Source organism: Sarcophilus harrisii, chromosome 2 (genome assembly GCF_902635505.1).
Source record: "Sarcophilus harrisii chromosome 2, mSarHar1.11, whole genome shotgun sequence".
Classification (NCBI taxonomy): domain Eukaryota; kingdom Metazoa; phylum Chordata; class Mammalia; order Dasyuromorphia; family Dasyuridae; genus Sarcophilus; species Sarcophilus harrisii.
In genome coordinates this window covers 222,675,399-222,702,877 of record NC_045427.1, presented here as the reverse complement: position 1 = coordinate 222,702,877, position 27,479 = coordinate 222,675,399, and the positions used below count along the sequence as shown (strand labels likewise).

At 37.3% G+C, this 27,479-nt stretch overlaps 1 protein-coding gene across 7 annotated transcripts in view; it reads left to right on the top strand.

Annotated features, from left to right (window-relative positions):
• ZMYND8 (zinc finger MYND-type containing 8) overlaps nucleotides 1–27,479 on the top strand; it is a 116,653-nt gene that overhangs the window by 50,724 nt on the left and 38,450 nt on the right. For 4 of the 7 annotated variants that reach the window (XM_023494534.2, XM_031951576.1, XM_023494543.2 and 1 more), the window contains 10 exons: nucleotides 2,438–2,656; nucleotides 4,789–4,902; nucleotides 6,960–7,052; nucleotides 10,035–10,122; nucleotides 11,842–11,897; nucleotides 12,419–12,496; nucleotides 14,722–14,837; nucleotides 17,618–17,668; nucleotides 18,741–19,222; nucleotides 25,799–25,942. In XM_023494534.2, the coding sequence (XP_023350302.1) occupies nucleotides 2,438–2,656; nucleotides 4,789–4,902; nucleotides 6,960–7,052; nucleotides 10,035–10,122; nucleotides 11,842–11,897; nucleotides 12,419–12,496; nucleotides 14,722–14,837; nucleotides 17,618–17,668; nucleotides 18,741–19,222; nucleotides 25,799–25,942 (1,441 nt within the window). The remainder of the gene's footprint in view (nucleotides 1–2,437; nucleotides 2,657–4,788; nucleotides 4,903–6,959; nucleotides 7,053–10,034; nucleotides 10,123–11,841; nucleotides 11,898–12,418; nucleotides 12,497–14,721; nucleotides 14,838–17,617; nucleotides 17,669–18,740; nucleotides 19,223–25,798; nucleotides 25,943–27,479) is intronic. The other 3 variants (XM_031951577.1, XM_012539717.3, XM_012539722.3) reach the window with 3 other exon arrangements.

Sequence of the window (27,479 nt, the reverse complement as noted above, 5' to 3'; positions counted from 1 at the left end):
AAGCCCCATTAGTGGTAAGTAGCAGAGCCAAGATGCAAAGCCAGGTCCTCTGACTTCAAATCCAGCTCTCCCTCTATAGACATTTACCTGAAAAGTGGTCATCAAGAGGACAAAAAATGACCAGGTGTTTTTTGTGTGGCTTAATGCTTGGGGATTTATTGTTTATCCATCGCATAACCTTGGACAAAATATTTATCCTTTCTGAGCCCCAGTTATTTATTGAGTAAAACTGGAGGTCATGAGCCTTATAAGGATTACCCCATAAGGATTTGCTAAGTACCTAGTGACTCTGGATATAAAGGGTATCTAATAACATAAGGTATATTTAGTACAGTAAAACCTCATTACAAATGTTCCCTCCCAACATGGATTCTTTTATACTGCCTGCCTGTCAAGCTCCCTGGGTACAGAAGTCTTCTGAGGTGGGTGTTCTCTTGCCTGGTGCCAGTCTTATTATTCAGTTCTATTGTATTGCATTCACTTGAACTTTAGTTCTTTAACTGCAAAATAGAAGGAGAGGAAATTGGGCTAAATGATTTCCAACTCTGTTAACAGCCTTCTATGGTTCTGTTATTAAAATTGTTTTGATAGTTGCTACACTGGGCTGGCTGAATCATAATCAGCTAAATTGAATCAGTAGAACCAGAGAATGTTGTTGGACACCTTAGTCATGGTCACATAGGAATTGTAAAAGCTGATGGCTTTTGGGGACCATGTCATCAAGTCAAACAAAGAGCACTGCTTAATTCCCTCCTGAGCTTGACCTGTTTGCTGGACATCTACTTGGATATCACACAGGCATCTTAAACTCAATGTGTCCAAAATAAAACTTAGTATATTTCCATCTGAAACCAGAAGGAAATCTTAGTTCCTCTTTCCTTAATAAACTTGGCTATTTCTGTTGAGTACTACCATTCTTTTTAGTCACTCAAGATTAAAAGCTAAAAGTCATCCTCTTCACTCCCCAGATGCAGTTAATTACCACGTCTTGTGTGTAGTATCTTCACAATATCTCTAGCATTTATCCTCTTTTTTCTACTCACATTGCCATCAATCTAGTTCTGGTAACTATCACCTCTCATCTGGACTATTGTATTAGCCTTTTAATTGGTCACTCCACATCTAATATTGCCTTTCCAACCCATTTCCCACATAGTTGCCAAGTTAGTACTTTTAAAGGATACCTGTGATCTTGTCTCTTCCCTTCACAAGAAGAGTTAGTGGCTTCCTCTTGCCTCCAGGCAAAATATGTGTTCAGGTATAACATTTAAAGCCCTCTACAATCTGACTCCAACATATTTCTTCAGAGCGATTGTACGTTTTTTCTCTTTCTCACTAAGCTTTAGTCACATTGACCTTTTTGCCTTTGCTCTTCCTCCATGCACACATTCCATCATTCTGTTCCATGCCATGGCATGAAAAAATTTCCTGTATTCTTTGAATATCTTCCCTTTTCACCTCTACCTTTTAGAATCCTTAGATTTCTCCAAAATACAGAATAAGCATCATTTTCTACACAAATCATTTCTTGATTTCTTCTGGTGGTTGTTGTTTTCTGCCAAAATAATTTTGTATTTATTCTTTATATGTTTTGTTTATATATACATCTATATACATGGAGTTACCTTCTATAGAATGTAAGCTCCTGGAGGGCAGGGCTTGTTATAGTGCCTACTGCAGAGCATTGCTTGCCAAGTGCTTATCGAACTGAAGAATTGGATTATAGACCTGCTGTGTTTGAGGTACTTTGATGGGGAAAGCCTCCTGAAAGCCATATGGATCCTTTTGTTTTCACTGTGGGAACTTTTCCACCATGTTCCAATCTCGTCTATAAGTTAAAAAACTTAGAGATTTTCCTGAGTCTTAAAAAACTTGAGTGACTTGTCCATGGTTTGTAGCATATCAGGAGTGGAATTTGAACCCAAGTCTTACTGACTCCCAATTCCTGCATTCTATCCACTATACTGTGCTGCCTCCTAAATTTAGTATTATGATGGGACCATCCAAAGGGCATAGAAGGGAGCTCTGGGAGCCAGCCCAATTTTCTGATATTTCAGATCTAGGATCTGAATCTGAGAAAAAGTGACTTAGTCTTAGTCTTTGTGGTTGATCCTATGTTTATTAAGAATAATAACTCATTATGAACTTCACCTTATTTAAGAGATGTATTCCTGAATTTCTGACTTAGAACTAGATACTAGAAAGCTTTTGATCTGTTTGCACCTTCCTTGTCTCCCTCATTTCCAAATTTAGTATAATGGAAAGGCCTTATGAACAAGTAGATGATGACATGATTTTAAAGCCTGAGTTGATGAATGGAATTTGTTCAGTGTGATGTGCTATTTGTTGTTGTTATTGTTGTTGTTTTTGTTTAGATTTCTTTTGAGAATGCAAATTTGTTTTGAAACCAAACCTGTCTTTCTTGCCTACATTTCAGTCAGAACTAAGACATGGTCCGTTTTACTATATGAAGCAGCCACTCACCACAGACCCTGTTGATGTTGTACCGCAGGATGGACGGAATGATTTCTATTGCTGGGTTTGTCATCGGGAAGGCCAAGTCCTTTGCTGTGAGCTCTGTCCACGGGTTTATCATGCTAAGTGTCTGAAACTGACTGCGGAACCAGAGGGGGATTGGTTTTGCCCAGAATGTGAGGTTAGTTCCCAATGAAAAGTTCTACTCTGCCTCCCTTCTTTTTTGCTTGCTCTTTCTTCCTTACTTTTCTTTACTATTGTCCAAATTTGGGGCAGGGGAAGTTTTTCCCCATTCTACCCAAAATGTTTGTGTAGTTAGGTAGCTCTTCTCTTTGACCATCTGCTTGAGTGGACATGGCAACAATTGCTCTCCTACTTTGGAATTACAATTCTGCTTCCTGACTGTGAGAACTACAGTCTTCTCTGATTTCCCTTTTGTTTTCAGAAGTCCACTTACTTAACATCAAGTCTGCAAGTTTCAAAGACATCCTAGAGTATTTGCTGACTCTTTTCCTTCTTTTTTTGCTACTACTCCTCTTGGTGAACATTTGGAATTGTCCAGCAGATATGAAGAAAAGACTTGTTTGTATTATAATAGATTTCAGATACTTCTTGTTTGATGTGAAAAAGTTATATTCATTGTGGGCGAAAAAACTTTCAGCCTATGCAGAAAATGTATTACTACCTTTCCAGACAATATCACAAGACATGACTTCTTGCTACAGAAGAATATAAAATGTAGTGCTTGCTTTTGGTTTTAAAAGTAAAATCTGAAACTTATTTGACATGAGGCATCACCTGGATCCTTAAGCAAAACAAATTTTATGACTACATTAATAAGACAGTGTCATTTGATTGATGCTTTGGGAAATCAACTTTTCCTCTATAAATGCAAATGTTGGCTACTAGATTCTCTTATCGCCAATATACTTTTTTTTTTTTTTAAAGGAAAATGCCAAAAAATAACTATAGAAACCTGTCTATAGTGTCTTTGTTGTGGAAGCTCAGTTTTCTTCATTTTAGACTTTTCTTGTCACCCACTAAAGTAGAGAGTGGATCTGGAAGTTGAACTTCCTCCTCTGTTCATTAATTGCCCCCTGCCTTGACTATCACTTTTGAATTGTGTAAAGGAACACCAAGAAGAACAATCCCTAGGAATGATCCTGGACTCTAATCATTTGATATTTTCTGGATAAAAGTGCTAAGAATTTTATCTGTTAGCAAGTGAATAATCCATGCAAACCGCAGAGAGAAGATATCAGGTGCTCCATGTGACAGTTCTTTCCTTTGAGGATGTAGATGGCTACATAATATACCATAATCACCTGTATGGCTTTTTTGGGCCTTTCCCCAAATGCTCCAGAGGGCACTTACAGTGACATAATCTGGAGGCCTTGAATTGATTAACAATAGAACCAAGATTCAAACTGGAGAAAAGCTGTCACAACTTTCCAGTGCAATTAAGGGAAGAGAAATGGTTGCTTGATTCCATTATTTATAACATGAGAATCCATGAATCTCATGGGCATATAGATCATCATCTTTTCTAGGAACTTTCCGTGCAATGTGCCAAGACCACATAGCTCAGGCCAGCTTGCTTCAGTTCATTCTTTGCTGGTTAGGAATGTTGCCCTTTATCAGTCAACATTCTAAGAGACATGGTGTCTCTTGCTTTTGTTTTTTACTTTCTTTCTATTGACTTCATAGAAGTAGTAAATGAAGAATTAAGTTGTATAAACATTAGCTTCTACCCCCTCTACATGTAATATACAGATCATGGGAAAGACTGTTTCTTCCCATTGGTGTTCACAGTTGAGTTAATGCCTTACTGTCAGTGGCATGAAAAAAAGGGTTAGAATAATAATTGTTCATCATTTTGAGGAAACTATTTTCTTGAAATTAATCATGGTACTTATTTCATCCATATTTCTGAACTCAGGGAGAATCACAGTTCTCTTGCTTTCCTATGATCTTCTTAACTTCTTCAGGACCAAAAGAAACTCAAGACAGGTAATGGATGTCATGATCATGAGTTGAAAGAATACAAACAAGGACTCGACACTACCTCCTTAAAGGGAGAATCAGTGACCATCAGTAGCAAAGGCAAGCTTTATAGCTTGCACACTTGCTTGTTGCAGTTAAAATTGGTCTTCTCTGAAATCTGGAAGCCTTCTTTACTGAAACCTGACCCACTGACCCATTTCCATTTGAAAGAACTAATCCTTGTAGGTGTGCTTTCTGGACAAATAAATACGATGGGAGGGCATGTAAAGTATTTTTCTAATTGAACATTTGTATAATTTTCACTTATAGAAAATCACTGTAGCAGAATGCATTGAGACGCAGAGTAAAGCTATGACAATGCTTACCATCGAACAGTTATCGTACCTGCTCAAGTTTGCCCTACAGAAAATGAAACAGCCGGGGGTAAGGAAAACACTTCCTGGCAGTGGATGCTTGAATTAAAAACTTAAATGCTTTTTGTTCACTTGTTTCTTGTTCTTTGTAGGGTTTAGTTTTTCAGACCTCTGCACAGATACTTTTGGTCTTCTAACCTACCAGAATTCAAAAGTCCATTAATTAAGAATAAGGTGCGATGGCTTTCAATTAATTTTTTAAAGTGTGCAGTTTATGTTCTGAAGCAGACTCCAAGAAGTAGAAAGGCTTTGGGCACGTTCATTTTGTGGGGTGGTAAAAACGGAACCATCCTTTCCTTCTTGAAAAATTATAGGAAACCAGTCCTCTGACTTCGTTGGTGAGATACATAGTATCTGTATAACAAAAGCCTGTTAAGCCCCAACTAGTGGAGCTTTCCAGATATATTTGGTCCAGGACAGGTCATCATCATAATTTAAATAGTCCCTTGGAATTTGTGTTAATGGGATTTGACCTATGGTGTTTTGAGAGGCTGTTGGCATTTACCATTGATTCATTGAGCTCTTTAAGTGAAATAGCTTTCTTAGTGCCTATGTGAAATAATCGGTGTCTTGCTTTCTAAATCACATGATTGGATGTCAAAAACAAAGCAGAAGAGATTTATATCCAGAGCATTTTAATGAAGAGATCTTTGAGATTCCTTTAAGAAAATAAAGCATATATGTTAGCTTTTATTACTTGGGAGTGAAAAGGTCTGATTAGCAAATAATGTTTACATCCCAAAGGAGCCAAACATATATAATATTCCTTTTTATATTTTCTCTTCATTATAGTTTTTAGTTTTTTGACTTAAATATCTCAAAAACATATTTACAGCTTTTCAGAGACTCAGATGTACTTACTGGAGTCATTGTATATAAAATGAGACATTTTGCTAATAAAAAGAAGAAAAGTATGTTGGAAGGATGTTAACATCTCCCAGCTATGGATACTGAAAGTGACAGAAAGATTTTATTGTGCTAAGGCAGCTTATTTTACTTAAGGTGACTTAGATAAACTGCAGGGGAAATAAATCTTATTGTTGAATCATTAAAAATTAGGTCTGGAATGGTCTTTCAACTAATCCAATTGAGATGCTGTGCTTCAATAAAATTTATTATTTAACCAAATCTTAAAAACCTCATTGCAAGACAAATGCCATTAAGAACAAGACTTTTTTTCCCTCTTCATTTTGCATAGTTCAGATAGTCATTAAGCTATTCTGATGGGCTAATTTTTAGATTCTTCTTACCTTACTTGTAGCTTTTCCCCTCCCCCCATATATAAATGTCTTTTTAATATCCTAAGGTTTACAGTTAGAAGAGACAGTAAAAGGTCATTTAGTTCAGTTGTTTCCCACGTTTATAGAATAGAAAATTGAGGCCCAGGAAGTTAACTAACTTGTACAATGGAGCTGCTGACAGGTAATGGCTGAGGGATTTGAATTCAGGTTTTGCACTTAAAATCAAGCGCTTTTTCCCACTATACTTTATTGCTTTATGTTTGCTAGAGTTTTTTCATATATGCTCATTTAGTTGCTGCTTTTGTGGGTCATTCGGTAATTGATGTTAGGCAGAAACTGGGTCTTCCCTGCACCTGCCTTGCATCATGTGTGCAAGATGTATAATATCTGGGTACCCAGTCATGGACATTTTGATAATAAAAGCTAAAAGTAGTTATACATAGAACCCTGAAGCCCAGAGTTTACTTGTAATTGACATGGAAAAATAATTGACAGGGTTACACTCCCTTATTTTTTTTTAAGATAGAGTTATTAGATAGAAATGAAAAAAAAACTTTTTTTTTTTTTTTTTAAAGAGGAGAACAGGTAAAATTTGGAAGGGAATTGACAGCCTTTACTAGATCTAGTCAGGTTTTGTTTTAGGTTATGCTCAGAAGAGGGGCTATATGCAGGTCCCAGATAGAACACAGATTTTTCTTTTTTAAGTTCAAGCCTCCCCCAACAATAATGTGTATATGTGTTTCCCCTTCTCTGTCTTCTTCTGTCTCTCTCTCTTCTATCTCTCTCTCTCTCTCTCTCTCTCTCTCTCTCTCTTTTTTTTATATAGACAGAACCATTTCAGAAACCCGTGTCGCTCGATCAGCATCCAGACTATGCCGAGTATATTTTTCATCCAATGGATCTTTGTACATTAGAAAAGGTCAGTTTTCATTCAGCAGAGACCTAAAGCTATACTGTGGTATTTTCTCCCAATTCCTTCATTTCCCCTGGTGTTTTCTATCTTAAGTTCCAGGATTTTTTTTTACACAATTCAAAACAGATGCAACATTATTTCATGATTTTCCTCTTATTTTGCTGTGTGAAAATTCTTGTCTAATTCCAAATTTTGTTTTCCAGAAAAAGTTCACATATCCACTAACATAGTTTGCTTGTCTCCCTGTCATCTCTCCAACACTGATTATTTCTGTCTTTTGTTATCTTTGCCAGTTTGCTGGATGTGAGGTGGGACCTCAGAGCTGGTTCATTTTACTATTCTCTTATTGTTTCTGATTTGGGACAGACTTTCATAAAGTTGATGATATGCTCTAATCAAAATTTGGAAAATTTTTCTATCTTCTGTCTCCTTCCTTGTATTTTTCTTTCTTTCACCTGGGTGGTAGGTCCTATGAGTTCTCAATTCTCTCTGTCTGAAAAGAAATCTAAAATGGAGGCAAGCCCAAACCTCACTTTTATTCCTGCCAAATCTAAAAGGGAGGAAAATGCCCCCTCTGGGTTATTTTAATGGTGATAAGAGCCAGAGATAGAAAGGAATAATTGAAATGAATCATTAAGTGTAGATGTATTGCATGCTTTTCTAGAAGCTCCCATTTTAACAGGGGACAGTTTCATCTATAATTCCTATGGAAAAGGCCCCACCAGGGCCTAATTAATTTTTTAGGTTGACCCATTTGACAATGCCAAGGACTTTGGTGGAGGGAACATTATTTTCTAGATGTTGAGTAGCTGGGGCTGCTGATGAGGCAGGAGCATTTATGAAAGCATTTGCCAGTTAAGCTCTCTACAAGGATTGAGCCCCATATTTTTAGAAATGGAGGAAACTAGAGATCATATTAGTTAATAGGATTATTAATTAAAGTGAGGATTCTTAACCTTTGATATGCTGTGGACTCATTTAAAGGTTTTAATGAAGCCTATGGACCTCTTCTCAAAATAATGTTTTAAATGCATAAATAAAATCTATAGAATAACAAAAAAACCAGTTATATTGGCAAAGCATTATCAAGATATTAACATAATTGTAAACTTTTTTTTTTTTCTGAAACAATTGGGGTTAAGTAACAGCTCGGAAGTGTTAAGTGTCTGAGTTCAGATTTGAACTCAAATCTTCCTCACTTCAGGACTGGTGCTCTATAGATAGTACTGCGCCACCTGGCTGCCCCAATTATCAACATTCTTAAAAAAATCATGGCCTACAAATTAAGAATCTCTGAGTTTAAAGAACTTTAGAAAATAGGATCATAATGGTTAGGAAAAAAAGGAGACTCCGTATAGTTTATAGATTGTCTTAATTTACATAGGAAAAAACTGGAATCTGAGGCAAGGAAGGGACTTGTTTAGGATTACAAAGCTAAGTAGCATCAGAGCTCAGAACTCAGGACCTCCCACTAGATTACAGATTCTTATCTAATAATTTCTACCTTCTACATAAACAATTTGGAGTTTCTAAACTGATTGGATTGCTTTAAATTTGACCTGATCTTTTACCCTTGGTGATATCAATGAGCAGTAGAAAGTGTGAAGAGAATTCAAGTGTCTGAGTAATTAATGTAACTGCTAGAATTGTGAATAATGGTCCTTACTCATTCACTTTGGTATGTGGTGCTTTATGCTCTACAAAATGCTTTCCTTATAATTCCTTGTAATATAAAATATAGTGTAAGTATGGTTATCACAGATGGAGGAAACTGAGACCTGGCAGGGAGGAAATGTGCTGATAATCACCTGGTTTGTGAACTTTGGGAACTCCAAATCTTGGGCCTTTTTCATCACTATCCCCCTTTCTTCCTTTAATCATAGAGTTGGTTTTATTGAATCTCCTTTTTTTGGCCCTTTTGTTATTAATGATAGGTGTTTAATGTTAGATGCTATTTGAAAGTCAGAACTACTGGGAATTTTATTTTAAAAGCTATATTACTTTCTTGATGTATAAGTAGTTATCATTCTTGTTCTCATTTGTGAATTTGGGGCTAAATGTGAACACCTCACACTGAGAATTCCTCTTCCCCCCAAAAAAAAGTGGAAAAAGAAGAATGGGTTAATTCCTATACGTGCCAATTTCCTCCAAATAGGAAAAACAAAAATGTCTTTCAATGGAAGGGCTCCTTTTATTCCGTCCTTGCTATTTTTGTAGTTTTTCTTTCAGATAATCCAGTAGCAGCCATGTGGTGTCGGAAAGAACATTGGTCTTGAAAGCAGGGGGAAGGGTAGGTTCTAGTGACAGCTCTGTCTGAGGCTCAGTTTCCTTCCCTTTAAAATGGGAGTAATAATATCCCTGTCCTGCCTACCTTCCAGGGCTCTTATGAGGAAAGCATTCTGTAAACTATAAAACTCTCACTGAAATGGCAGATTGTTGTTACCGTAGGCGCTCAGGACCTGGGCAATTTCCTCCTTGTCTCCTTTAAAGCAAGCTCATTTTAGGAAACAAGATGAAGGGGTTAGCTCTTTCTCTGGAAGCTGGTTAATCAGTAAACATTGAACAAGGACCTGGCATTCAAAGAAAGGCAGAAGACAATTCTTGCTACCTGATGGGGAAACAACATGCAAACAACTTTGTACAAATGAGATACATACATATAGGATAAATTGGAAATAAGCAATAAAGGGGAAGACATTAAAATTTAAGAGGAATTGAGAAATGCTTCTTGTAGAAGGTGCAATCTTAGCTGGCACTTGAAGAAGCTAGGAGGCAGAGATGAGGATGGAGGGAATTGTGGGCATGGGTTGATTTGTCCATTTTTCTGTCTTTAAAGCTTGATAGTGATTTAATGAGTAGAGGGTGGAAAGGGAAGATAAGTGCTGAAGAACAAATATTTGGGGCAGAATAGAAAGAGAAGTGGTTGTTGAGCAGGGGAAAGGTTAACTCTTTGATGACTCCATGTGTGATGGTTTTCCCCCCTCACAGAATGTTAAAAAGAAAATGTATGGTTGCACTGAAGCCTTTTTGGCCGACGCCAAATGGATTTTGCACAACTGCATTATTTACAATGGGGGTGAGTAGCTAAGCTCTCAGGACAAATGCCATATGCAGAAAGGTCCCAGGTGAAGCTGTGGTACTTGGGTATGATATATCTAATAAATGGGTAAGAAATAGTGATCCATTAATACTGGGTTGCCTAAGAAAAAGCAACATGTTATTGAATATATAATATATATAATTGTTATATATAGTTATATATGATATATAGTCATATAATAATATATATAGTTACACATAATAATACAAATATATAATATATAACAATATATTGTAATTAAAGCACACAACTGAATGTTACCCAAAGGCTAGCTAACTAGATGGCCCAAAGGTTTGAGAATTAGAGTTGGAGGAAGGAAAACTATTTGAAATTTCGCTTCAGATTCTTAACTAGCTGTGTCTCTGAGGAAATCACTTTCTGGGTCTGCCTTAGTTTTCTTCTTATCTGTAAGATCAATTCATAATAGCACCTAATTTTTAGAGTGTTTGTGGGGATAGAGTGAGATAATATTTGTAAAGTGCTTTGCAGACATTAAAGACTTACAAAAATGTTATTATTGCTGTTGCTATTGCTGCTGCTGCTGCTATTACTATTACTACTATTGCTACTTTTTCCTCCTCCTCTTCTTCCTCTCCCTCCTGATAATTCACAATAATGATAAACAAGCTCCTGGCAAATTTCAGTCTATTATCTGTATGGCAAACTAATAATAATTAGCTCTGTTAGTATCAGAATAGCTAGAATTTACATAGCAAAATATTATTTAAGGTTTGCAAAATATTTTATAAATATTATCTCATTTTATCCTCACAACAACCCTCGGAGGTAGATGCTATTATTATTCCCATTTTACAGATGGAAGAAATGAGCAGAGAGAGGTTAAATGACTTTTACAGGGTGACACAGGTAGAAATTGTCTGAGCTCAGATTTGAATTCAACTCTTCTGGACTTGAATTTTACCACTCTATTTATTGGACCCCCTAGTCACCCGTGTATCATTTTGTTCCTATGCACTCATTCCCCTTTCACAAATTACTGTTTTGCTTAAGGTTGTATTTTTACTAAAATAGTGACATTATTTAGTATATACCTGCATTTATATCTGGAGGAGGTATGGGGTTAGGAGGGTGTGCACTGCAATTCAGAAAAGCATATTAAGTACCAATATTCTTGCCTTCCTATAAGAGAACAGTCTACAAGGCCATCTCCTTTTTTCAAAGCAAATCACCTCTACCTCCCCAACTAGATAATGATCTTGTCAGGTAATTTGTACTTAGAACTTACTGTAAAGCCCACAAGTTTATTTTAGCTTGGTTATCTTTGTGGCAATCTTTTTGATGAGCAGATCATTATCTAGGCAGTGATTTTTAACAGGCAAGTTGATTGTCCCACTCACTGTCCATTAGGAACTTGAAAATGTACAGCAAAAAACAGATAGCTGTTAATTCTTGAAATGCTGCAGTGAAATAGGAATTTTATATTATGTCACCTGCTTTGTTCTAAGAGCAGTTAAATATCCCATGTTTGTCATCCTGGTTGGAGCAGGGATGGAAAGTCAGGAAATTCTAGATTCTTTTACTCAGCCCCTTGGGAAATCAACAAGTTTACAAAGATTGTTTATGGGGCCGTTCTACTCTCATGAGAGTTAGCCTAGAAACTATAGTTTGAAATAACCAAAAATAATTTGTGAAGTCATTCCATTCAAGTTAATCTTAATTTTCTTTTTTACACAGGAAATCACAAATTGACACAAACAGCCAAAGTAATTATAAAAATCTGTGAACATGAGGTATGTGTTTCCTACTGAATTCCATCCAGTTGCAATTATAACTTTGATTCCCAGGGTAAGATTGGACTTTTTTGGAGCTTTCAGGATCTCAGGCGTTACCTTGATTTACTCATCCATTTGGGATTATTCATGAAAGACTTACTCCAGTTGGGTGTTCAAGTTCTAAGTGAAGGATAAAGAACCAAGAGAGAAGCTAGCCAAAATATGCTGAAGAACATATCCTCTTTCTAAGAGGGTGAAAGTTATACTGCTTTTATGTATGATGGAGAGGTCATCAGGCTTTGAATTTGAAATACATGGATATGATTCTGAACTGTGATGCTTTTAGGCATGCAAACTTCTTGGTTTTGGTTTCCTTCTCTGTCAGATGGGGATAAATGTGCCCCCTGCTTTGCAAGATTGTTGTCAGGAAAGTTATCTTTTGAATTATAAAGTACTTATGGAAATATGTTTTCTTATCATCAGATAAAAACAATAATGCCAACCAAAAATAATAAAGACCCTGCTCCTTTTCTTTACAGATGAACGAAATTGAAGTGTGTCCAGAATGTTATCTAGCTGCTTGCCAAAAACGAGAGAACTGGTTTTGCGAGCCTTGTGTAAGTTGGTGTATTTTAGCTTAATTATTTTGCAAACTTTGAGTTCTTTGCCTCCTATATAAACTTGAGTTTAAGTCCAGTATTGTGGGGAGTTTGGGGTTGAGATCTGTGGAGCTTTCGTCCTGTAAAAGAGTGGAAAACAAGATTAGAAATAATCCAAGTATATTAAGCTCCTTATTCTGTAAGCCATGCCAAATATATCCCTATGATCCTTTGGTTTCATTGACCTACACCTGCACAGTAGTTAGTGCTGAATTCCAAGGAAGAGTAGGACAGGATATTACACGGAGAAAAGAGTGTATAACTAAAAGAATATTTATAAGTCATGTTGTACTTGTCTTCTATCTGTGATGGAAGCACCAAGATTCATTGGGTATTGGTGGTAACTAGTCTTGTAAATCCTCAAATATCCTAGATTTCTCTATAGTAAAGGTCTATCCTGAATGAACCCACCTAAATCCCATGCTGAGCCTTCAGGATTTCAACACCAAACTACAAGGCCCCTGCATATAGTAGGAACTCTTTAAATATTGATTAGAAGCTATTCTTTCTCCCAGTCAATCCTGCTTCTTGAGGGTAATCAATTTAAAAATTTATTTCAAATCTACAAACTTATTTTTGGACTGCCCTGCCCCATGCAAAGCTCTAAGAACTATAGGCTATACAGAGAAAAGTATGACCTTGACTTTCCCTTTAAAGATTTTATAGCAGCACAATCACAGAGAAGTATTATGTATCTGGAAGGTTCATGAGAGAGTGCCATGAGAATCTCTAAAAGAAAGAAGTCTAGTCTAAAAACCATTACATTGAATTCCCAATCCCTATATTTATGCCCACCTGCATTTTTGATTTCCTTCACAAGCTAATTGTACAATATTTCAGAGTCTGATTCTTTTTGTACAGCAAAATAACGTTTTGGTCATGTATACTTATTGTGTATCTAATTTATATTTTAATATATTTAACATCTACTGGTCATCCTGCCATCTGGGGGAGGGGGTGGGGGGGAGTAAGAGGTAAAAAATTGAAACAAGAGGTTTGGCAGTTGTTAATGCTGTAAAGTTACTCATACATATAACCTGTAAATAAAAGGCTATTAAATTAAAAAAAAAAAAAAAAAGAAGTCTAGTGCTTCCTATCTGTTGAAGATAAGTCAATCCTTTAATGCCCAACTCTAATACGAAGCCTTGTTTCAACTCCTGGTAACAGTCTTTTCCTTGAATGTCACATAGTATTTTGTTTTTTCACCTATTACACTTAATCTTTTAATATTGTTTATTATAGTTATCTGTTTGTCTTACTCTTCTATTAGAGTGTAAGCTTCATGAAGGTGGAGATTGTCTTATCTTGTATCTCCTAAGTTTCAAGTACATTGCTTTGCACACAGTAGGCATGTAATAATTATTTATTGTATGAATAAATGAATGTGGGATTAGAGAAATTATGGTAAGTGGTATTTCAGGTGGCTTCTCAGGTGTGCTTTTGTGTGAAGAATCTTGGATTTGGAGAACAGAGTTCTTGATTCTTATTAGATGTATTAAAGGAGACAATTCACCTCTCTCTTAGCCTTGGTTTTTCTCCTTTGTAAAATAGGGATAGTGATGCCTGGACTACTTATTTCACAGGATTGTTTTGAAGAAAGTGATATAGAAATGGGGGCTATTGTTGAAGCATACTTTTTTTTTTTTTTTTTTTTTTTTTTTGCTGAGGCATTTGGGTTAAGACTTGCCCAGATCACACAGCTAGGAAGGCCAGATTTGAGCTCAGGTCCTCCTGACTTAAGGGCTGGTGCTCTATCCACTGCACCACCTACCTGCCCCAATGGGAACTATTGTTATCACAGTGAGATGATGGTGATGTTGGGGAGAGGCATTCCAGACACTGGCAAGCAGTATGACCAAAACTCAGGGACAGGAGAGCAGCAGATCTGTATTTGAGGAATTGCAAATTTGGCTTGGTTTGGTTCAATGAAAGAACATTAGTGTACAATGAAGTAGGTTGGAACTGGCCTTACATCCCAAAGCCTTAGCATATTTGTTCTGTTCAGTAGGTAGGGAGCTGTGGATAGTCTTTGAATAGTAGAGTAATCTCATCTGAGTTATAACTTAGAAAAATTCATCTGGCAGAAGCCTGCTGAAATATGGGGATATCATCATGCTTCTGATATTTATTTTCCTTTTTTCTCAAATTCATAAAACCCCTGCATCTCCTATTCCTTTTCCTAGAGCAATCCACACCCATTGGTCTGGGCTAAACTGAAAGGATTTCCCTTCTGGCCTGCAAAAGCACTGAGGGACAAAGATGGGCAGGTCGATGCCCGTTTCTTTGGACAACATGACAGGTGGGAGTTTAAAACAATGGGCTTAACATTTTAACTGAACTTTTATTGCTGTAATTGAAGACTAGAAAGAAATGTGGCCATTCCACCCACTTATTTTCAAAGTTACATTGCACACTTATCTTAGGGTTATAAGAATTAGTTTCTAATATTAAGCATTGTCATATGTGGGCTTCATTTTTCTAGGTATATTAGAACAAAGTTTTTGTTAGAAATTCTGTTGGTGGTACCAACATTGGCATTTATCCTAGCAGCTATTTTAGGTGCTGCTGCTTTTAAATTTGTTGTATCATATATGTATTATTAAGCAACTCACTCATTGTTTTTTCAAAATATTTCTCTTAGGGACAAGAAGTGTCTTCTTGTCCTCAATAAATAAACCTACTAACATTTGTGCGATTCTTGCCAACTTCATTTTCCCTTTGTTAAAGGGGGAGATTAGGTAGTGAGTTACTTCAATGGTTCTTTTTTATTGGCTTCCCCTTCCCCCCATTTCCCTTGTGGCTCCCCCCCCTTATCCAATCACACACTTTTAAAGTGGGCTTTTGCATGTTAATAGCAGTAATAGTGGCCCCTTTCCATGTGGCTCTGCTGATGAGAGCTGGTGAAGAGCTCTCCTCAGGGATGTTTTCATTTTTCTTAGATTTGGTCTAAAAATAGCTCATAGGTCTTCATCTGCTCTCTTCAATGCCTCAGAGATTTGGGACTGCTGCTGCTGCTGCCAACAGGCAAAGGAAAATTACATGAACTACAAAAAGATCTTAAAATTAGGGGTATATAAGAGAAGAAATACATGAGGGAGGAAAATATAGAAACAAATATGATCGTTTTATTTTTTTAGTTTGGGCTGTTTCTGAAGTACAGCTCATTTTAATAGTGCCAGTATAAATAAAGGCGTGGAATCCAAAAAAAAATCACTCTTTTCTTGACAAGAGTAATTCAGCTTTGTTGTCATTGTGAGGAGTGTCTGGTTATATGCTGTAATACAGTGGTGCCCCTGGGGAACCAAGATTACCAGGGCAGTTTGTCCCTTCACTAAATCTCCCTAGACAACTTTGAAATTGTTTGCCTTTCCCCTTCTCTTCCCTCCCCCCAATTTTTTTTTTAAATTGTTGTCCATTCACAGTATTTCATTCTTTGTTCTGAAATAAGCCTCTCTTATGATGGCTTAAGGGATCTTGTTCGGCCACTCCAAGGTTCAGGACTTTGTTTGAATTTAGACCACAGGATTAGTTTAGGATAGTACTGTATTTAGTTGAGAAAGGAACCCATCAATATATTTACCAAAAAATTTCAGTTTGGTTTTGGATTTATCCATCTTTACTGACCCTTTTTAATATTTGATTGTATGCTTTCAATACTTGTTCTCTCTCAGTTCCCTGTCCCTCCCTTCCCTAACTGTTTTAGCAAATAAATTAAATACCTGTTAAGGACTTTAAAAGTTCATTGAAATAGTCTAGTATCTCCCACCAAATCAGACATTCAGGAATTTTATAGTCATCTGTGAAATCTATGAGTATATGCTTTCCTTCATCAAACCAACAACTGTTTACTGAGTAACTATATGTGAAGACCTCTATTAGTCTCTCCACGGGCTATAAAGGTAAGACATTGTCCTTGCACTTAAGTGGCCCAAAGACTAGTTAGGAAGACATGATATAAACAAAAGAAAAGTTGAATAAATTAATAGTAGAGAAATTCAGTAGTAATTCAACACAAAGTAGAAGGTGGCATAACATGGTTAAATACCCATTAGGATCTCTGCATCTTAAATGCTGTATGAATTCAAGGAAGAGGGCTGTGGGCTGGGGTTGGGAGATTGGGTCAGGGAAGGCAACATGGAGGAGATCAAGCTTGTGGTGGGTCTTAATGAAGAGTTAGAAAGTGAAAGAGGTTGGGAGAAGGTATTCCATATGGAGATAAAGGTTTGAGTAAAATTATAGGGACTTATCTTGCTTATTGTAATTCCCTGAGGATGCTTTTCAACCCAGGCTATCTCCATTACTTCCTTTTTGTCTCTTTTTTGGTCCCAGGTCAGCTATTCCATTTCCACCAATTTCCTCCCTTCCCTAACCTTCTAGGGCTTTTGTTTTTCATTTATCTTTGGAAGATAGGGCATACAGCCCTTCCTCATTTCCCAGTTTTTCATTTTTTTAAAAAGTATTCTTGTATATGTGACAGTGACTAGAGGCAAAGAGGAATGTGAGATAATCAAAAAAGAGAGAAAGTTATATGTCTAAAACTATTTTCAAAAAATGTAAATGGACTTTTAAATAAGAGTCCCCTCCAGTGATCTACCTCTTTATTCTTCTCTCTTATATTCCTGGGTGTTCTTTATGCTCTTTGATGTTTCCCTCTCCCTCCTCTATTTATGAGGAGTTATTTAAATTTATTTAAATAAATTAAAATTTCCATAAAAGCTTTCAGAAAGGATCAATAGATGGCCAATGGTAGGCTTGATCCTATGGGCACTGGGAAACCACTGATAAATTTTGATCAGAGAGGTGACATGACTGTAACCATGTTTTTCATGAAGATTCATCTGGCAGCCTGTATGAGATGGATTGGAGGGGGAGAGACCAGTGTAGAAACGGTGGTGATAATCCAGGATTCTTTCTCCAGAATTATGCCATCCGAAACTTTTACCCTTTATCAGACTGTATTTCTCTTAACTACTTACGTTTTTTACATTTTAAATAAGGACCAATTCTCATTCAAGTATTTTCCCTGACAGAAGGCAGCCTTCTCTTTCAAAGTGCAAGTAACACTTCACTTATCCACAGGTCACTTATCCGGCAACCTCACCTATCTGGAACACAGCTGAGAACCAGGAAGTAAGGAAAAAGTTACCTCTGAGCAGCCAAAAGAGATGTTATAAAGTCCATGCACTAAATAAAGCTCATGCACTTTACTCATTGGGGAAGCCCCTCAGGCCCTCCCTCACAGGCTGTTTACTTTTATTTTACACACAGTTCTAACCAGCTTGGTTATATGCGTGTAGCTGAGAGGAAGCAGCAAATTAGGAAGAGGGAGAGGGGCTAGTGTAGGTAGGTACACTGATAGATGTGCTTCTTCACTTTCTAGTAAAACTGAGAGCAGGGTGGGGACATTATGGTCTTTTTTTTGGTGGGGAGGCCAACTTTAGGACCAGCCATCCAGCCCATTTGAGGCTCACATCCCAACCACAGCAGCAGTGAGAACACGGAGCTCTTCCTAGTCATTTTGCCCCTCAAGCTGAACTTAAGCCAGATCACCAGTACCGCAGAGACCCCTGCTGCTGCCGTTGCCGCCGTTGCAACTATCCTCACCTGGGCTCATAGGGAGCACAAGTGGTGTGGGTGGGAGGTTGTGCAGCTTGGGACACACTACACAAGCAGTCTAAAGCTTATGGGACTGTTTGTCTATTGTGATAAGCATTGTTCTGTATGAAAGATACCATTTCAAAGCCTCAGTGGTAGAAAGCTTGGTCACTGGGGGAAAAGATTGAGAGTTCTAGGCTGAAATTATCAGACATTTACATTTGTTGTTTCTAAGATCCCACTGATATTACTGTGCTAGGTATCTTCCCTATTCCACATTTGTTTTGAACCCTAGCCCATTTGTTTTGGATTACAGTGTTTTGAGCTTTATAATAAATAGAAGTTTTTGTAAGTTTATCAGTTATGTTCTGTTTTATGCTAGAGAGAAAGTGATTAATTTTAATCATCTCTAAATGGATCATTTCTTAAGATTAAACTATTGAAGAAAATGTATTTTTAATGGAAAATTATTTTCAAAATCTTCATTTTGGTGAAAAAGTTACTAAGTTAGTTAGCTAGTTTGAATGAAGTAAAAATTTTCTTGGAATAGAACAGAATTGACTCAAACTTGTCCCTTTTCTTTTTTTGCTCCCTTTTGTACATATAGAGCCTGGGTTCCAATAAATAATTGCTACCTCATGTCTAAAGAAATTCCTTTTTCTGTGAAAAAGACTAAAAGCATTTTCAACAGTGCAATGCAAGAGATGGAGGTATATGTCGAGAACATTCGCAGAAAGTTTGGTGTATTTAATTACTCCCCATTCCGGACACCATACACACCCAACAACCAATTCCAAATGTTATTAGACCCCACAAACCCTGGTGCTGGGACTGCAAAGACAGATAAACAAGAAAAAATCAAACTGAATTTTGACATGACGGCATCGCCGAAGATCTTAATGAGCAAACCCCTGCTGAGTGGTGGCACAGGGAGGAGGATTTCTTTAACTGATATGCCAAGGTCACCCATGAGTACAAACTCCTCTGTTCACACGGGCTCAGATGTCGAGCAGGATGCAGAAAAGAAGGCGGCTTCCAGTCATTTCAGTGCAAGTGAAGAATCCATGGACTTCCTCGAAAAGAGCACAGGTAAGCATTGGATAAGAAGTAGGTGAGAGATGGAAGTGACTCCATACCTGAGAACTTACGTTGTTCATTGGAAAATTGGCTTCCATAATGGGTGACCTAAAGAGTTGGCATTTCAGAGACGTTGACCAAATTTCTACTGTTGGAGAGTAGAAGAAAACAAACATATTCCGTATTATAATCCCTATTTAAAAAACAAACAAACAACTGACTCACTTAACTCTGAAGGAATGGACAATGGTGGGGAAAGTTCCTGGTTTCTCACTCCCATAAACATGTAATTTTGAGTGCCTTTTTGTAGCTAAAGTGAATGTAAATGAGGCAGCAAGATGGAATAGTGTATGGAATGGTGAACTCTTTAAGAATCAGAAAGATCTTATTTTGTATCGATCTTCTGACACTTGGTAACTGGTTGATGTTGGGCAAGATACTTAATTCAACTTCAGTTTCCTCACCTGTAAAATGGGGCTAAAACAGCATTGACCTCCAAGGGTTATTGGGAAGAAAAAATGAGATAATATATGCTCTTTGCAAACCCCAACGAGCTCTATATAATAGCTCGTTATTTATATAGAATATATAAATGCTAGTTTTGGGCTTGTATATGTTCGATGCATTCCAAAACCTATCTTCAAAGAATTGTGTATTTAAAAAAAAATTATTTTCAATTCTGAATTCTTCTCCATCCATTGAGAAGACAAGAAATGATATCCATTATAAATAAATATGAAGGTGCATAAAACATATATTCACATTAGGCATTTAAATTGTGCATATTTTCAATCCATAAATATGTTTTCCAAATTTTTCTCCCTATTCTGGAGTCTGTCTTATAATACCACTAGCACAAATTATTCAGTTTGTTTTCAGTCATGTCGATTCTGTGAACCCATTTGGGGTTTGATTGGCAAAGATACTACAGTGGTTTGCCATTTCTTTCCTCGACTCATTTTACGGATAAGGAAACTGAGGCAGATTTCAATGACTTGGCCAGGAGCACACAGATAGTAAGTGTTTAAGGCCAGACTCAAACTCAGGAATATGATTCTTCACTCTGGGCTTGATACTTTATTCATAGTGTCACCTAGCAACCAGTTCTGACACCAAGAACATTGGTTAAAAAAAGAGTGAGAAGAGATGAAACTCAAAAACAGTCAGTTTACTAGTAGGCATTTTTAGACCCAAAAGATAGAATTTTTTAATGCCTCATGATAATATGGCGGTGACCTTGGCTCTACCCAACTGGAAACAACTCTGATCATGGATTCAGTGATGGACAGTGCCATTCAAAAGATGTTGATTAATTCATTCAGCTACACTTCAAAGTTCTGTGATATTGTTGGTGGTCCTACACCCTTTTGTGATGACAGATTCCAACCATCCTTTGCCTTAATAGATAATCTTCAGGAGCCAGCCTGGCATTGAGCCATCGCTAACTTTAGAGAGGCTGGTCTTCAGCCTATCGCTGACCTTGAAGCTTTTTCAGCTTCGAAAGATTTGCTGGAGCTTGTACTCCTTTGCCATGGTCTTTGAAACTTCAGAGTCAATTTTGTGCCATAAGAATATATTGGAAAAAGACTTCAGTAGAGAATTCATTCAAAAGAATAAAAGGTTAGTAGCACTTGAAAAAAGAGAAGGTTGTAGAGATTGTTGTCTAAGAGGATCAATTTTGTGACTATTGACATAAAACTAGTTGTTTATTTGAATGAGGTCCTGAAATATGATCCTGAGCAAAAGAAGAGCTTTTTGTTTGGAGATTGAGAAGCAGAGAGCCATTAGTTGGTTATCTTTAGAATTGTATCTAGCTTGTTAAATAAAACTACTGCCATCTGCCCTGCTGTCTTTTCATTCATAATCTCCCATCCAACCCTTACTGTCTCCTTAGAATTAATCTTAAGAGTAGGCTGTTAAGCTGCTAAACCCATTAGAGTCCAGTTAGGCAAATTCTTCTTTATTAAGCATCTTTCACATATGCCTGCAGTCTTATTTCCCAACATCCTCAGTGATTATACTGGTGTTCCATCACATTGGAATCTTCAGTAGAGTTGAGTTCCCCTGTCTTACTGGAAAGTCTTCTGGCTTTGGAGTCAGAGGAACTTGACACTAATCCTGACTTTTTCATTTAATACTTAACCTCTTTGGGACTCAGTTTCCTAATTTGTAAAAATAAAGGGGTTGGAATAGATGATTTTCCAAGGTCCCTTTTTATTTAATATCTGTGAGCCTATGATTGCTGTTCAGTTTTAACCATCTGAAAATGCTGCTTAAATATCAGGGATAAAAGCTCTAATTTGTTCTTTTTCATTGCCTTAATTATTAGTGGCTTTTTTTTTTTTTAAACTTTAGAAGCTTTTGTCTTTAAACTATAGAAACTATTGCAGAGGAGGCTGTTGGAGGATTAGAGGCAAGGGCACCTAGCTAATAAGTAGGAGATTTAGCACTGAGTCTTTTTGTTGGCCATTCTTGGCCATATATGATGTGTTCTTGCAAATGATTTCAAATTGAACTGTACCAGGGAAATGGAAGGGTGGAGTTCCTTACGTGTGGGGTTCCTGAGCCAAATGTGTGCTTGGATAAATCCTCCCTTCCCCCTCCTAGAATCAGAGCCACCACCCACAAAGGGCAGAGCCAGAAAGGGTGAGTCATAGCAGCTGCCCTAGTGCCTGAGAAAAGCCTCTGGAGAATGACAGATTGGAGCCCCTTGGGGCTTTGGGACTTTGCCCATTGAGGCCCTGCTCTCCTGCTTTGCAACATATACCCTTAGCCCTTACCTGCTGAAAGGGAATAGCCACTGTTCACAGTCACAAATCCATTCCATCTGAGTTTTAACATTTTTTAAGTGCTTAATACTGCTTTACTCACTGATTTGCAGACACAAGTAATTCTGCAGCAAAGAGTGCTTGGGACGTGACAGGTCCTTAGTAAATGTTTGAATGAATACTTGTAATGGTGATATTGACCCCACTAGATTTGAACTTTCAGTTGTAAAACCTCGTTGTAAATATACCTTTTTTGTATATTTAGCAGAATGAAACAGGAATGGTTACTACTAATAAAGCTCATATTCATTAACTTAATATCTTATTCTTTATTGTGGTGAAATTAAAACAGTCCAGTGAGGCTGATTTGTGGTTTTATTAGTTCTAGGAGAGTACCCTGGGCACTAGAAGAAGTCAGGGAAATGTATATTGACTAGATAGGCAGGGAGGTGGATGTAATACAGTGAGAGTTTGTGTCAGGATAAATTACTCATTTGAGATAGATGGGGAGAAAATGGAGCAAGAACTCTAGATTTGGAATTGGAAACATGAGTTCAAGAGTTCAAATCCAGGCTCTGATGCTTCCTTGATGCGAATCCAGGCAAGTCTTTTTACCTTTTCCTGCATGTTTCCTCTTTTGCAAAATGGGCAAAATAATAGCACCTGCCTACCTTGGGCTTCTTGTTAGGATTGAGATTACTTGTGTATAGTGCTTAACCAGCTTTAAAGCATTTGTATGAATACTATTCCTCTTCCTCCCCCATTTCCCCTTTCCCCATGTTTTCAGATAACAAGAAGCATACTTTTCTAAGCCTTAATTTCCTCAACTGCAAAATGATTATAACAGTGTATCTACCTTTAGATGGTTGTTATAGTGATGAAATGAGATTACAAAGGCTATTTCAGGAGCACTAAGACTTTTGGGACAAGCTGTTTCTGTAAAGTGATTTGGAATCTTGAAAGAGTTGTATAAAGCTTTGAACTGTGATGACATGGTGTTGTTATTAGACCAAAATGCCCTGAAAAATGGCAACAGTCTCTCTTATTATTTTTTTTTCTATTTGATTAGGTGAAAGAGGGCATTCTTTACCTCTGTTGCTAATTAGCTTTAATCACTGAATGGGTATTGCCTTAGTCAAACTGAGACCTGTTAAAGATCTTAGCTTAAGAAGGTCAAATTCTCCCATTACATCCAGGCTCATCTCCATTTATTTTCATCTGTATATTTCCACTGGATCCAGATGGCTCTGTAGGATAAATTGAGGCAAGTGACCATGCACCATGCACAACCCTCCTTGACTTACATCCAACTCACTTGCATTTCATGTCCTCTTTGAGTAGGAAGGAGAAACAACAGAATGTTCTCATCATAAAGATGGCAATTGAAAACATAAGTGCCTAATCATGTGAGGGTTAACCAACCTGGGAGATATGGATAAATAGAGCTGGAAGCCTCTAGTGAAGGATTTTGCCAGCATCTGTTATTTTATGTATGTGAGTGTCCCTCTGGGCTTATAGTCCCCAACTTCTGAATGTGTCTTTTTCTCAGTTGTGCTGGTTCCTCTTTCCCCTCCCACTAATTGTCTTTCCTCTGTCCTTTACCCTCTTTCTCTTCTCTCTCTTTTCTCCCTCTAATAAACATCATCCAGCCAAGCCTGTAGTGATGATAACCCTTTCTAGCTTAGCTGCTCCTGAGAACATAAGGTCCTGTAACTTTCTTCATCTCGCTAAGATCTAAGAGCATAAGATTGAGAACTGCAGAGGATCTAGTCTGCCTATCTTATTTTACAGATCATGAAAAGTGGGTTACAGATTACTTTAGTGATGTGTCTGAGGCCTGAGAAAAGCAGCAGTTGAGCTAGTTTTCACTTTTTCTCCTACGCTAAATTGCCATGTCTTGTTCAGCTTTACTGATATGGTCTCTGAGGACTCGGGCACATCCAAACCAGGAGCAGAAACATAAATAATTAACAACAATGAGCCAATCTAAATGTGGTAAATGCCTAGGAAAGATATATATCCAAAAGTCAAAATACAAAGCTGAACCTAAGTGCGTATGAGAGGTTAAAACCAAAACAGTGTGATAACTCCAGGTTTCTCTCCCCTTCCAGGAGTCTATTTGGGAAGACTTCTTGGAAAGAGGTTATCTTTGCAGTGGGTTGGGAAGGAAAGGAGCAATAGACCGAGAGAATAGAGGAGGCATTCCAGATCTTGTTTCCCTAAAATGGAAGTGTGATTGCTTCTTTGCTTCAAGGCTAAATTTCATCTTCAATAAATGATGACTTGGTCGTCTTCTTAACATGCAGACCGTTTTTATGTATAGAAGGGAGAGTTTTGATAAATAACTTATTAAGAACAGTAAACTTAAGATTCTGCCTGCTTCTTTTTGGAGTCTAATAATTGTCTATTGAGCTGAGGGAAAAGTGAGGAAGAGTTGTATAGAATTATGGAGAATAAGCTTTGGATGAATGTTTGAAAATTTATTTTAGTCCTTCCTACTTTGAGATAAGCTTTTTTTTTTTTTTTTTTTTTTTTCAGACAAACTTTCCTTAAGATGATTTTAGCAGGTGCTTTAGATAACATGATTAAGTCTTTCTAAAGAGGTGGATTTTTTTTTTCTTTTAAAAAGAACATCACCCAAGAGATTTTATTTTAGCCCCTTCTGGTGTATTATACCAACCACATGAATGAAGTACGTTAATTCTGTTTGGTTAGGATTTAAATTTATTCAAGTAAAGAATTTTAGGGGACAGCTAGGTGGTGCAGTGGATAGAATGTTGAGCCTGGAGTTAGAATGTTCTGAGTTCAATGGTGATCTCAGATGCACACTAGCTGTGTGACCTTCGGTAAGTGATTTAGCCCTGTTTGCCTCAGGTTTCTCATCTGTAAAATGAACTGGAGAAAAAAAGGGCAATCCACTCCAGTATCTGCTGAGAAAATCCTAAATGATGCCATGGAAAGTTGGTCACAGGACTGAAACAACTTGGGAACAACAAAAAATGTTACCCATTTATTCTTACACATAGAAATTTCATCCTATCCATGTGTCTTACATGGGTAGGATGTGTCTTTTCATCTAATTTTTTGGTGCATTAAATATAAGAAAATGTTTGTATTGGTGGGGTGGGAAGAGAGAAGAGATTGACTTGCCCACCATAAAAAAAGAGAACAAATTTGAGGTGGAATTTAAATCCACTTGTTTGTGAATCCAAGACTAATTTTCAGCGTACCTTTATGTTTGAAGGGTGCTAGAAGCAGTTTGTGTGGGGATTTATTTAGCTAAAGGCAATATCTGGGGTCTTTTCCCCTAATTTCCTATGGGACAACCACATCTAGTTGTAGTTGACTTCTTAGAATAAGTAAATGGCATTTGTGATTGGAAATTAGAAATATTCTCAAATGGTTAATGCTGGCTAGGTGTGCTGATGGGTGTGTTCTGGGGAATTTAGGACCCTCCTTGCAAATTTGTATTACAGACAGCTAAGATGTTGAGCTATTTAATTAGGGGGAATATCTGTTTTTAAGAAATTGGCCCCAATTTTTTGGCACTTCAGAACCATAGTCATTTTCATATAACCTGTATTTACTCTGAGATTTCTACATAATGTTTGGGTTAACCCGATTTCACTTGGAGCTTACATGATTTGTCTTAGAGCTTTATAGTTCATTCACTAATCAGATCTATTTAGTAGCTTTGTTTGTAGTCTTTCTTTTAAAAAAATAAGACGCAAAATGCATTGTTTCCATTCAGATTGTAGGCATTATCATTGTCTATCTTTCTGTAACATTTGACTTTTTAACAAAATCGTTTGTTTTTCAGCATCTCCAGCTTCCACAAAGACGGGCCAAGCAGGGAGTTTGTCCGGCAGCCCAAAACCTTTTTCTCCACAAGCTTCAACCCCTCTTCCAGCAGCCAAGCCAGAGAGAGCTTCCACTCCTGGAAGCATTCTGAATCTGAACCTCGGTCAGTTTTAACTTTATTTGTCTTGTGGTGGGATGATTGTATGTATGCTTGTTTGTGAACGTTCAAGGATCATTGGTGTATGTGGAAAGAACCAAAGCCAAGTTTAATCTTTCTCAGTATCATTTTTGTTTAATGTTGCTGGATTGGGAATAGAATTTAGAGGGACTAAGAAAAGAATGAAAAAAAAAATGTCCCTAAGCATTTCTCTCTCACAGTAAAGGCAATAAGGGAATTAGCATTTATTAAGCACCTGCTTTGTGCTAGATATTGTACTAAGTGTTTTACAAATATTATCTCGTCATATACGCTCTTTTGGTTGGTTCTGAGGAATCCAGGAATCATAAACTGGAGCCATTTCCTTAGCACAATGGAGCATATTTGAATTGTGAATTTTGTTGGAGTAATTGTTCGTGATAATCTAGTCTTCTCTTCAATTTATGAAGGAAACTCCTCTGTGAGCCCTCCAGTGGGATTTGAATTTTGTTTGAGGTTATGCCTCCAATGGAATGGAAGAGAATTCAGATCGTTTCATGTCTGTTCTCCTTTCTAAGATGTGGCTCAGATCTAATTCTTCTCTTTTGATGGGGCACTCATTGATATAATCTGAAATGAATATGGTTTTCTTGTTGCCTAAGAATAACTGCCTTATGAGATCCTACACACGAATAAATAGGGGTCCTTCTGGCTAGGTTTGGAAAACCCTCATTTTCCTGACAATGTTATTTCTGCCAACCCACTCTGATTCCCACTCTTTTCTATTTTTTGTCCAGTTAAGGAAAAGAAATAGTTTTTTTTTGTTTTTTTTTAAAGGCCATGGTGGGGTAGGAGAGCACCCACATTGACATTTCTTCTGTACCAGTCATGTGGTAGGAGCAGATTTGTGTAGTCTTTTGCCACCTCTGACTCAGTGGGCCTTTCATCAGGATAGGAGCCATTTAGGGGGTGTCCTTTGGACAGGTGGGAGGCCCATGTGAAGCACAGAAAATAAAGACTCTTTGGACTTGGCAACACTTCTGGATTTTCTGTAATGATTGATTCATCTTTGAGAGTTTTTCTGGGTAGGCAGACTGTTTAGTTGCAATTCACTTCAGTTGTTGAATTGAATTGCAGCCTGGATTGGTGTTCTAGTATAAGAAAGTTTATACACATATGAATACAATTTATGTATCTGTCTCTCTAGATATATATGCACATATATATGTTTGTATATTATATGTATATCTCTAAATATATGCACATGTATAAATGTGTGCATGTATATGTGAGTTGGGTAGGGTGGTTATTTTTGATTCTCATTTTACAATCAAGGACATTGAGGCTGAGAGAAGTTTTAGGTTCTTAGCAGTTATGTAGTCCCAAATCCCTCACTTTACAAAGGAGGACTGGCTGAGGTCCAGAGAGGTGGATTTATTTGTGCTAAGAAGCACAGCCCAGGATTTGAACAGAAATTGCTATTTCCAGATTCTCCAGTCCCATGATGAAACTTTCTCTTTTGGGGTGATTAGTTCAAGGTAAGTAAGTGGCGAGGAAGAGCTGA